Source organism: Chrysochloris asiatica, unplaced genomic scaffold (genome assembly GCF_000296735.1).
Source record: "Chrysochloris asiatica unplaced genomic scaffold, ChrAsi1.0 scaffold00233, whole genome shotgun sequence".
Taxonomy (NCBI): domain Eukaryota; kingdom Metazoa; phylum Chordata; class Mammalia; order Afrosoricida; family Chrysochloridae; genus Chrysochloris; species Chrysochloris asiatica.
The window spans coordinates 4,293,385-4,306,804 of NW_006408751.1; the positions used below are offsets into that span (position 1 = coordinate 4,293,385).

At 36.3% G+C, this 13,420-nt stretch overlaps 1 protein-coding gene across 1 annotated transcript in view; it reads right to left on the bottom strand.

Annotated features, from left to right (window-relative positions):
- BCKDHB (branched chain keto acid dehydrogenase E1, beta polypeptide) overlaps window positions 1–13,420 on the bottom strand; it is a 343,203-nt gene that overhangs the window by 248,547 nt on the left and 81,236 nt on the right. Inside the window, exons 4-6 of the mRNA XM_006873276.1 lie at window positions 8,897–9,030; window positions 8,049–8,204; window positions 5,622–5,730 (exon numbers count right to left, since the gene is read on the bottom strand). Coding sequence (XP_006873338.1) covers window positions 5,622–5,730; window positions 8,049–8,204; window positions 8,897–9,030 — 399 coding nt within the window. The remainder of the gene's footprint in view (window positions 1–5,621; window positions 5,731–8,048; window positions 8,205–8,896; window positions 9,031–13,420) is intronic.

Genomic DNA, 13,420 nt, shown 5'->3' on the forward strand with positions numbered 1-13,420 from the left:
GGGCTGGGCAGCTGATACAATGAGAATCCTCCCAATCCTCCTTTTTCTTCCCCCATTTGAGGCTAGGTGCTAAAAGGTATGTTAATTAAGCTTGAGCAAGTCGTGAGATTCTAACCTGCAAAGTAAGATGTAAAGCTGCCTGAATGTCTGGAAAATTACTTATGTTAGCTGTACCTTGTCTTAGTCCTGCCCAGCTTTGTGTAAAGTACCTCCCTTAAATAAAACAGAGGCGCAGGCCGAACCAGGTGTGCATTGCAGCTTGGAAAGCGTGCATTATGACAGACAAGGCATGCGTTACAGCATGCAGGGGGCTCAGTCCAGCATTGCAACCATACTGCCTGTTTAGCCAAGATGTTTACTATGCAGGATATTACGGCCCTCATGGCTGAGATGTTTGCAATGCAGGATCTGCCTGATGCCAGTCCCGCATCCACTCTGGTTTCGGGGTGTCTCTTTGTCTCTCTCGTTGTGTCCTTGTGTGTCTTTCTATATTTCTACCGCCGCCAGATATCCCCACCTCGTGAACCAAACATCCGTGTCGAGGCCAGTCCCCGGCATATTATCACTATATTCATTGTACAGATGAGGATCCTAAAACATAGAATGGTTAATTAGTTTGCCAAAAGTCACCCAGTTAGCAAGTGGTGGAGTTAGTACTTAAAACTCAGGTAGTCTTAGCCTAGAATACCCACTCAACCCCTGTATTATACTGTCCAGGAAGGCAGAAGGTTGACTCCAGGAAAAAGATAAGCCTGACTGACTACTTAATGTGTCAAAATATAATGAAAACAAAGATTAAATGCATTGAGAAGACAAGAAACTATATTAGTATTAGGAACTTAAGAAATTAAACAAATAAAAAGGAGAAGGAAGACAGAAAGCATTAACTCCAGAGAAAATAAAGAGTAGTACCAAGAGGAAATGTTATAATGTACTTTTTGGCCCCACTGTGAATAATACTGATATGGTCATCGCAATGAAAACATAAATAATAATCTGTCCATAAATCATGCAATAGTTTATGATGACACTGAAGAAGTTCAGGTATTTTAAGGTGAGAGAGCTATATACTGTTAGAGCAAAGAAGATCGCATAAAACAGCTACATTCTTATCCTCCCCAGCAGAAATTTAAAATAACAATGACTTAAATATTTTCAAAGCAGTATAAACACACTATTTACAAATATGATGATAAATGTCAGAAAAATAACTACTAAGAGAGGTGACAGTGGTTGCCTATATGGAGAGAAGCTTGACTTTGGTAAAGGGTAAAGGAGGGAATTGCTATTTTCAGTTATAAGACTGGCATTATTTGGTTTCAAATTCCATACAAATATTATTTTACTTTAAAACCTAACTTAAAAATCTAACAAATAAATTAAATTTTCTATCATTAATTTATCCAACTTATTCTTGTCAGTGAGTGTACCTGGTTTTAAATAAACTAGCCTGTACAACAAAATCTGCTTAACGATGCCAATGAAAGCATATCGAATACTAATTTCCCTCTTCTATGTGCCCTGATAATTGGACAAAAACATTCTTAAATTCAGAAGCTATCTAGTAAGTCAATTGGTTTTCTTTAGAATATTATCAATTCACATATATTTAGAGTATTTACTAAAAAATAAAATAAATCCTGAAGATAAGTATGACCTATTTTTTGCTTGTAAGAATAACTTGAATCTTAGAAATCAGCGTTGCCAGGCTTTTAGCCTACTTGCTTTCTGATTATAACCGCAGATGAAATCTACATCTACTACAACATCATTGACATCACATACCATTCAATTAAATAAAGCTGAAAAGTTCAAGAGACATGTAAGAATACCTTCTCCGCAAGATGCCTGTATCTGATAATGCCAACTTACCCATTCCCTTTTTGAATCATAACCATTATGTGTGTTTTTGACACTGTCTAGATTGCATGCAAAAGCTGGACAACGAATAAGGAAAACCAAAGAAGAACTGATGCCTCTGAATTATGGAGTTGGGAGAAGTCTTCATGGACTGACATAAAAATAAACAATTCTTTCTTGAAGGAAGTACAGCCAAAAATGCTCCTTAGAAGCAAAGATGGCAGTTGTCGTCTCACCTAGTTTGGACATATTATCAGGAGAGATCAGTCCCTGAAGAAGGACATGAAGGCTTGAAAAACTCAAGGGTCAGCTAAAAAAAGGAAGCTCTTCCATGACACAGACTGACACAGTAGTTGTGATGATGGGCTCATGCACAGCAATGATTGAGAACAGCACAGGACCAGGCAATGTTCTGTGTACGTGAGGTTGCTATTGGTTAAAACTGACACATCTCCAAACAACAAACTGTTCTTCTGTATCTACCTTTTCTAAATCTCCCTCTGCCATTTAAAAAAAAAGTTCCATTACACTTAAATGAATAACCAAGAAATCAAAAATATTAGTCTCTTTCCTTTTAAATTCAGAAGTTTTATATCTATTTATTGTGCATTCAAATTAAGTTGAAAAAAGCCAACAAAACTGCCACATGAAGAATGTACTTATCTGTATTTTCATCTTTGTAGTTTATAAAGTTAATGGCTGAACTAAAGAAGTCATTTCTGAATTTAATAGCCTGTACATGTAGGAGACTCCTACAGCACAGATCAATTGTGGGGAGGTCAGGGAGCTGTGGCAGCAGCAAAGCAGCTATTTACCAAATTATTTCACTTCCTCCAAAACACATGAAGCCTTTGCATCTAGGTAGGGTCATGTGGCAAATTCTGGTCAATGAAATATTGTCATACACCAATTCCAGACCTTGGCTCTTAAAATTATTCAGAGATGACTATCTTCTGGTTTATCTCCTTACAGCAACCTTTGCAGGTCACATGTTAAAACGGGCATGGTCACAAAATGAAAAGAACCTGAGTCCCCTAATGACTACATGAAAGAGGGGCTCCCAAACCATATCTGTGATACACTGGACATTTAAAGAAGTGAATCAATCTTATGCCAATGGAGAACTTAATGTTGTATATATTCAAAATTTTGACTACACACAATACATGGGATGCACTGACTTAACACAAGGGCCACTGGGTAGATACCAACAAGTACCTTTAGGTTACTAGCTGATCACAACTGCTTGAGCCACTCAGACTCCGATTGAAAGTACATAATTCTATTGAATGAAAAAGTAGATTGCTTCACTTCTAAGGAAAAATAAAAAAGTAGGCAGTGGTGAATTGGACCAGGCAGCTAAATGAAAGGTCAGTGGTTTGAACTCACAAGTGGGTCTATGGGAGAAAATACAGTGTTTGTCCAACAGCACCATGCTAGGACCCACCATCTGCTTATACATAATATAAAAATAGTACTTACCTCATAAAGTTGTTGAAAGGATTCAGTGAAAGAATCTGTGTGGAACATTTTTGCAACATTTCATTCTACAGTGCTAAACTGTAGATCGGCTTCCTCAAAGACTGTAGCCTAGGGAACCCTGTGGGGCAGTTCTACTCAGCCACCTGGTGTCAATATAAGTTGAAATTGACTCAACACACAAAAACAATAACATATTTCTTAACATAAACTATTATACTAGAAAGGTCTATTTTAAAATATTAAAATAAGATACAAAATAGGGCAGTGGGCAGCCTCTGGGGTCAGAACACTTTGGTTTAAAATATAAATCTACCGTGTATAATCTATATGAGTTGGAGCAAGTTTCTTAAACTCTCTAAATTTAGATAAGACAACTTCATGTGGCTTTTGTGAGTATTACATATCTGTGTCATATAACTCTAGTGACAGACTATCTGGGTTTGAATTCAGGCTGTGTAACTTCGAGCAAGTTGTTTAACTTTCCAATTCTCAAGTTCTGACTCTGTAAAATGGTGAGACCAGAACTGTTAAAAAGTTTTAGTGAAGATTAAATAAAATAGTTGTTGTGAGGATTAAATGAAATGCAGTATGGCACTGTAAAACGAAGTGTTGTAAAAATGCTCCACACAGATTCTTTCACTGAATCCTTTCAACAACTTTATGAGGTAAGTACTATTTTTATGTTATGTATAAGCAGATGGCGGGTCCTAGCATGGTGCTGTTGGACAAGCACTGTATTGCTAACCTCAAGGTTGGTGGTTCAAACCCACCAGCCACTACTCTATATATGGTTGCTACAAGTTGGAACTAAGTTGACAGCAGTTAGCAACTATATATACGTATGGTTTTCTTACCACAGTCATTGGAACAAAAGTAGTTTTTATCATTATCAAATTATTAAAGGGTGTAATTTACTGTGCTAATCCACTTTGGTTATTTTCATGTTTAAAAGGTAACATTGTTTTCTCAATATTATTTACTGTATTAGGGAAGGTTATCTATTACTTTAGTGAAGTATGCAAGAGATTGAAACTCAAAAAAGATTAAAATCAAAATCAATTTTGATAGAAGAATCTGAAGAAAACTCATTAATAAAAGGAATGTTAAAGGAACAAGACAAAGCCTAAGAACCTTAGGAACTAACCTAATGAGTTGAAGGAGAAAAGATTTTCACTTTTTGTTTGTTTCTCTCCATCCATGCCACCCTCAATAAACTCATCTGCTTGGCTTCACAGTCTACCTTCTTCTAGAGACTAGCTTTTAATAAATAACGAGGGGCTTGTCCTTATTGTCACATCCAAAGCAAACAACCCCAAATAAAGTACAGATCTGCAATATAATCCACCCTATGGATATAGCAACTTCAACAACAGCACCAAATTCTGGTTCACAGGGCCAGGCAGGCTGTAAGGAAGGGAAGATAGGCATGCAGTAGGGCAGAGCAAGGACAAACTAGAACCTGCAAAGATGACTGGAACCCAAAGAGCAGTCATGTTTGTGCTTCATCCACCAAGTTTAAACTTCTAACTCCAATGGTGAGGGTAACCTGCAAGAAAACCTGGCATCCTTTGTATAGCTAAATACATACCTGGCACAGGAGTGAGAGAAACTCAAAGAGAAGGTCTGGCAAGAACTTGAGGAACAAGTCCTGTTGATGCTCCATCATGAGATAACCCAAAAAGAAGAATATGATTGTTGCTTCCAAATCTCCTATAGAATATCTCTTACGGCCATAGTAACTCAGAACTATGCAGACAAAGGGATTCTGGGAAATGCAGTTCCAACTAAGTTGACACACCACCACTGAAATGGACTGCTCCAACTGAACCATGGGCTAAAAGGCAAACAACTTCTACTTCCTGCTGCTTTGACTATGCTGCTTCTTGTTCATGTAATTTTTATTAACTAAAATATTTATATGGTCCAACATCAAAACTATGTAATATATGCTCAGAAATGTATCAATTTATTCAACACACATTTACAAAGCACATACTTTATAACTTAACACAATCTTATGGTCTTACCATAGATTCACCATAGTTCACAGTGCTTCCTGGTGTCCACAATGAAAATATAAAATGACTAACTGGACTTTTCCCTAAATCTAACACATAATTTACATCCGAAGACATACTAAATATATAACAAATCAGTATTTATTTTTTCTATATTTGACATATAAATCAAGATTACATAGGGGAAAAGTTATTTTTTGAATGATAAAAAATAAAGTATATAAAGAAATTCATATGTACTAAAATAAAAGAAACCTTTACCTGCTGCCCTGTACAGTATTTTAGGTTCAAAAAATATACAAGGATTTTTATCCTGTATGCACGACAAAAGAAGTCCTTTGGCCTGGAAAGGGCTTCTGGGTACAACCACCTGTAGAAACAGATTTTTTAAAAGACAATTTTAACAAAAATGTATTACAGTAAACTCATTTATAAGAACTGGTTTTCAAATAACCAAAATTTTCTTTTTAAAAGCATTAAAAATTTAAGACTGTAAAGCACAATTATTACATTGAAAACATTATCATTACAAGACAATTCATTACAAGACTCAAATAAGATTCCTGAAGCAAAATACATTTGCATTGCAAGTCATTTTTATGCCATTTTTACTGAAGGATTTTTATTTAAAAAAATAAAACAGAATCATGAAGCTCAATAGTTTATATTTTGTAAACACTGCTGAGCACACTGCATGCCATGTCACTCGATGCCTTTCTTTATCTTATGTTCTTTTTTTTTTACTTTCTCTTCATCTATTTTTTTAGCCTCTTGTACTTCATGTATTGGAATCCTGGTGTGGCGCTGTGGGTTAATGTGCTAGACTGCAAAGCTGTTTGAACTGCAAGGTTGGCAGTTCAAGCTCACCAGCTGCTCCTCGGAAACTCTATACAGGGTTGCTATGGGTCGAAACTGACACAACTCAACAGTACTTAACAACACTTTATGTATTAAAAAAAAAAAAAAGAAAAGAGGAAGGAGGATAGAGAAGGTAGGGAACTGAGATGAGGTCTGTTTTTAAAAACACTGACTAATGTTATAAGCGTTGAATGTGAGCCAATGTTCACTTCAAACACAAAAATAACTATTGCCTTGAATGTGGCTTCTGTCCCAACACACCACTTGTAGCTTATACTTTAAAAATGATGTAACCTCTAATAGCTAAGAAACTTTAATCTTGTAGAAAAAAATATAAATAAATGAAACAGACATAGGTTTCATAACGAATTCATGCTATCAAACAAAGAAGCAAAAATCTAAAATAAATTTTAAAAATTCATGGAAATTTAAATTTAGAGATATTGGAATTTTTCCAAGAACTTTTTGGAATCCCCTAATCCATATTTTTGGACTCCTGATGTGGCGCTGTAAGATCAGCACTGGACTGCAAACCACAAGGATGGCAGTTCAAACCCACCAGCTGTTCCTCAGGAACCCAGGGTCATTATGAGTTGGAACTAACTCAATGGCACTTAAAAACAACAGATCTTTTGGAGGACATACCTTATGAGTTTCTAACATGGCTTCCCAGAAAACTATTCATTAAATATAACAGAAAACAATGTAACGTATAAATTAAGGCACAAAATTCTCAAAATATTTCTATTATCAAAAGACCAAGACTCAAGGAGGGAGAGGGGCTGTGTGCTGGCGGCCGGGGGGCAGGCTTGCAGGGTATGCCCTTTGGTTGTCTGAATGGTTATATATTCCTGAGTGCTTTGGTGTACAGCCAAAAAAACAACAGAGGGAATGGAAGCAAATGCTGCTGAATGATTATATATGGAGGGGATTGTAATCATTGCAATGAAATGAAATACAATAGGATGAATGTAAAGCTGATGTTCTCCCATGTAAACTATCACTCAATTCACAATAAAAACTAAAAACTTAAGGTCTCAGATAATTTTAGAATTCCTTTAAGTGTCATGTCATGACCTTCTGAATTAAATTTACCTAGTATACTTAAAAAAAAAAAAAAAGGCCTAAGCTATTATGGAAAGCAGGCTATAAAAGGGAGATGCTCCAAAATCAATTATTTAGAAAAACAAACAAACACCTAAGCAACAAAGTCTTCCTTCAGTTTATTTGAAAAGTAAGAAAATGGGTTAAAGTTCAGTCCCTATCATTTTAAAGCCAATGTAGACTAAACCGTAGATTTAAAATCACCCCAGGATCAGTAAGTAACAGAGAAACATTAGAAAGAAGCAGAGCTTTGAAATATGGTAAGTTAAAAATAGCTGTGTTCCTCAGTCTTAGTCTTCAAAGCCTATGAAATTATTTCAAGGAATTTGAAATGAATACTGGGTCAAGCCTGTGGTGCTTTAAGGAAACATTCTATAAAACTGAACACTGGAGAGTTGATCTGAATAAAATGATACGTTCTTTTTCTTAAATGAAATTAAGTTCACATAAATTCCCAAAGATTCTGTTTGTTTTCCTCCAGATAAGCATGTTATTATTTGGTGTTGTTAAGTACTGTGCAGTCGATTCTGACTCATAGTTACCCTGCATAGCTATAGAGTTTCCAAGGAGCACTGGTGGGTTTGAATTGCCAACCTTGTAGTTCACAGTCCAGTGCCAATCCTACAGAACCACACCAGGAGATGAACATATCAGTTCATATTAACAAAACTAACCCAAACAGAAATTACTACACAGATATCAAATAAAGTACATAAAGTATTATACCTTGATTCCTGGACAGTGGGCAAAAAAAGCTTCAGGACTCTGAGAATGATAGAGAGCCCCATGACCTACACAGCCCCAGGGAGAGCGGATAGTGAGGCTTCCACAATTAAAAAGATCCCCAGAGCGATAGCGGTACTTGGCAGCTTCATTAACAATCTGGGCAGATGGAAAGGCAAAAGGGACATATCAAAATGAGTCCTTTATTTTCCAATTCTCTTTAATCATTCTATTACAGATATCCCCCACTTTGCTACAGCTCACTGTACTATGTGTGTACTATGCCACTTCACTTTTAACAACAGGCTGACATTAGTACCTATTTCTCTTACTGAAAGAAATCCAAAGATGATTTTCACTTTTACAAAAGAAGACAAAAAGTAAAAGGAATGTTCTAGTTTGTTTGGGCACCAGCAGTAATTAATCAAGCAGCTAGAACAGCATCAGAAAGCTCCTTCTTTGGGAACTACACAGCAGCTCTGCATTAATCCCTCATGACTTTGACCTGTCTCTGTGAACACTGTGTGTCAGTGTTATTCGGTATGATTTGGGTGGGTTATATTGGGGGGCCTGGGAGTGCTCAAAAATATTTCCCATATAAATTAGTGGTAATTACTTTTTCCCTTTACACCAACCACTTCAGTTTACAAAAGGTTTCCTAGAAGTGCAATACTTTTGAAAAGCAGGGGTAACTTGTATGTCTTTAAAATATGTCCGTGCACTAACTCAAAGGAATGAAATGCTCCCACAACTGAGAAGTGGGAGCTAGGGTAAAGGCAGTATTTCATTACTTAACAGACTTAACATTTATCTTAGAAATGTTCATTCATAATAATATAGGATTCCCTTACCTGATCAAACGCAGGGAAAATATAATCTGCAAATTGAATTTCTGCAATGGCAGTAGCACCAGTAACTGCAATTCCAATTCCAAACCCAACAATTCCTTGTTCACACAACGGGGTGTTAAATACTCTATCTTTTCCTATTAAAAATAAAATAAAATAATCTTAATCTAGCAAATGATAATGATATAAGACACAATGTATCTAAAACTTCAATAAATTCATTGTTGTTATTAAGTGTCATCGAGTTGGTTCTGACTCACAGTGACCCTGTAGAGGTTTCTTTCTCGAGAAGCAGCTGATGGATTTGAACCACCGGCCCTGTGGTTAGCAGTCCAGTGCTTATCCTACAGTGCCACACCAGGACTCCCAATAACTTAATGTGGTAGTAGTTGAGTACCTTCAAGTCACTTCCAACATGGCAACCCTGCATAGGGTATTCTGAGAAGTGGCTACTGGGTTTGAACTTTGAAGTTACTGGTCAAGTGCTTATCCTATAGCACCACACCAGAACACCAATTAGTTTATTGCTGTTACTGTTAAGTGCCATGAAGATAGCTTCAACTCAGTGACCCTACAAAGAACTTCCGAGGCGCTAATCTTTTGGCAGTAGCAGAAAACCTCATCTTTCTCACAAAAAGTAGCTGGTAGACTCAGACTGCCTACCATATGCTACAAAGTCCAGTGCTAATTCTATGGAGCCACCATGCACCCTAATAAGTTAATAATGGGATGGAAAGAAAAATGTATAGGACTGATGGAGGAAAGAGAAGATAGTGAAAATAGAAAATTATGCTTAAAATGCAAATATTGGCACTTAACAATAATATTAATTGTAAGTTGAAAGAAAAAGATTCTCACATTGGAATGAAAGAAAATAAAATCCAACAAAATGCTGCCTAAAAGAGAGTACTTAAACTACAAGGATATTTAAAAAAACAAAAACAAAAAACTGTAAGGAAAAAAAATTAATTCACTGAAAAAATAGTCTCAGAGTCCTGGTGTGGCACTGTAGGATAAGTACTGGACTGCTAACCACAAGGTTGGCATTTTAAACCCATCAGCAGCTCCTTGGAAACCCTATACACGTTGCTATGAGTCCAAACTGACTGGGCATCACTTAGCAACAACAGAGTAGACTTTCAGAGCAAAGGCATTACCACAGATAAAAGATGGAAAAGTCATACTGTTAACGGGTTTGATTCACAAGGACATAATTAAATTTAAATTCATCTAATAACATGAGCTCAAAAGAAAAAGAGAAAAATTAACATAACTAAAAGCAAAATGGACACAAATGAAAGATTTCAACATATCAGACTCAGTAAATTTTTCTCAGAAAAAATGTATTCCTGAAACAAATAAGATTTGATCATGATTCACAAACATATCCTGATCTACAGAAGACACTGTACTCAATAGCTAAGAGAACACACTTTTTGTATACAAACAGGATACAGATACAAATTGCCTGTAGGGTGGTAGTGGTTGGATGCCATGGAATCAGTTCTGACTCATAGTGATCCTATATAGGGTTTCCAAGGCATTACATCTTTGTTGTTGTTGCTAAGTGCCGTCGAGTTGATTCCGACCCATAGCGACCCTGTATAGGGTTTCCAAGGAGCAGCTGGTGAGCTTGAACCACCAACCTTGCAGTTCAAATGACTTTGCCGTCTAATGCATTAGCCCACAGTGCCACACCAAGACTCCTTTACTTTACGAGGGCAAAAAACCTCATCTTTCTCCTGCGGAACAAATGGTAGTTTCGAACTGTTGACCTTGAGGTTAGCAGCCCAACTCGTAACCACTATGCTACCAGAGCTCCTTAAATTGCCTGTATGTTGTTATTGTTGCTGTTAAGTACTATTGAGTTGGTTCCAACCAAGAGCAACCCTGTATAGGGTTTATGAGGAGTGACTGATGGGCTTGAACCACAGGCCTTGCGGTTCAAACCAATTTGCAGTCCAACATTTTATCCAACAGCATTACCCAAGACTCCTGTATGTTGGGCTCTAATTAGTCCAGTCTCAAATTTCAAAGAATTATAATCCTATACTGCTTATACATTTTCTGATCATGACAGAGTTAGGCTAGAAATCAACAAAAAGATGATGACCAGCAAATCCTTATACGAAGAAATTGACATATATTGAAATAACCCACTAGCCAAAGAAGAAATTATAATGGAAACAAGAAAGTATTTTGAAATGAAAGCTAATGAAAAACTGTATATCACAACTTACTCAGTAGCTTTTTTCAGACTAATCCTTTGACATATAATAATTTAAAAGTCCAGAAAAAAATATAACTACTCAAGGCATTGGTGAGCCAAAAGCAGGCAGAAAATGAAGGGAAGAGACTTAACCCTTGAAAAAAATGAACCACAACAGATAAGGCATGGCAATTTTAAGACTTTCCCCCTAGGAAACAACCTAGTCTGTGTAATGTACGATAACTACAATTAAAAAAAAATAAACTCAGTCTTATTAGTTTAAGGTGTCACGAACAGTACACTCTGGGGTTGCCAAAGGGTTTTAGAAATTAAGGAGTTAGATCCTAAAAAGTAAACATGGGGAGCCCCAAAATCTGTACATAAACTGCTCAATTCTTTAGCTGACCCTTGTGCCTGCAGGGCACAGAAAAAGACATCATATTTGGTAAAGGATCAAGGAAAACCCTCAATGAGATGGATTCACACAACAGCCACAACAATGAACTCAAAATATATCAAGTTCATTCCATTTTGATGCCCTGCTAAGAATTTGTATTTCCACCCCAGACATACTGAATCAGAATTTTACCTTTAAATAAGATTAAGATGCTGATTCAGTAAATCTGCAGTGAAATATTTCGGTAGAAACACAAATTATCAGCAGAGGGTTGACCCAAAATGAACCAGTTTGAAACTCTATTTCAAACTTGTAGAGGAGTTTGATAAATACCTTATGGTTTCCACTGAAACCACAGCATACAACTTTATTAAAGTATGATTCAATTTTTACTTGAAATTTCATCAACTCTCAGCCAACATCTATACTTTTTTTGGGAGGAGAGGGAATCTAGTTTCAAAGAGATGGTTGGACCTAAACAATGGCCACAGCATGGCCAAGTGACCAAAAGTGTTGGGATAAACCTAGGATTCATATTTTATTTTTATATTCCAAGGATACAAGTTCTTGGTCATTTTCAACTCTATCATTTCTTTTGAATATGATCCATAAGTAAAGCAGGTATTGGCGAATGCCAACAAAACACATCCTGTAGTTTGCAATCTTAAACAGCTGGTAGAACTAAAGTGTGATTTATACTTAGATTGATTTGTGAATATCTTCTGAAATTGTGACCTCTATCCTTCACCAGTTTCCTATTTGACGTTGATTAGCTTATAATTTTTTAAAATCTATGATTCCAATGAACTCAGAACAATTCAGAGGTAGAAAATTGATAGGAAGATAGATAATTTTTTCTTATAATTTTTAAAAGTAGAAATAGATAGGAAGGTAGAAAAAAAGAGAAGGTAGAGATTGTTGTTTTTGTGAAGTACTATCATGTCAGTTCTGACTCATAGCTGTAATGTATATATAGTGTTTCTGAGGAGCACCTTGTGTATTTAAGCTCTTGACCTTGTGACAATGGATAAAATGCAAGGGTAGGTAAAGATCAAGCTAACAAAAACAATGAAAGGATAAAACTAGGCTTGGTGTCAGACCCAGAAAGGAGAAAATTCTGGGTTCTTTTGCCAGCCAAGAACCTTATTTTGTGGGTGGGCATACAAAGAGACAGTGATACTCTGGCCTTAGATGGAGATTCTGCAGGGCACCCAATCCAGAAGTAGTGTTTGCAGATCCCATACCAGCGGCGAATTGTTCTTTCTTTCCCAGACAGCATCTGAGAATGAGAGGTCAGACTAGTCTAGGGCTGACCAGAACCAGCTCATAGTTCAATTGTTCAAAATTAGTCTATATTCAATCATATGTATTAATTTTCTTATTCGTATATTACATATATGAACTTTACATCAGGTTAATTGCATTACAAGTTACAGGAAGTCACAAAGTGTATGTTAATTTATTTGTGCTGTTTCCATTTTTCATTACCTGTTTTTTGGGGGAACAAAAAAAGAAAGAAATTTTGAACATTTAGTTTCTGTTGAAATATTTTTTTGCTGGAAAATGGATATGTTTTGGAGAGATTTGTTAAACTGCTTTCTCAAACCAAACATGTTTTGGAGTAAGAGTGTTCTAAGAAACTCAACTTCTCTGTACTTTCTTATGAAATGAAAAATATCTGAATCTTGTGAATGTGAAGCAGAAAACAAAAACAAAAATCACATGAGAAAACATGAAGAGGAATAAGTTATTCTGGAGTCCTGGTCTGGTGCTGTGGGTTAATGTGCTGCAAAGTTGGTTTGCACCACAAGGTCGCTGATTCAAACTCACCAGCTGCTCTTTGGAAAACCTTATATGGGGTCACTAAGGATAGGCACCAACTCAATGCACTTAATAACAACAATAGGAATTCCAGAACAAG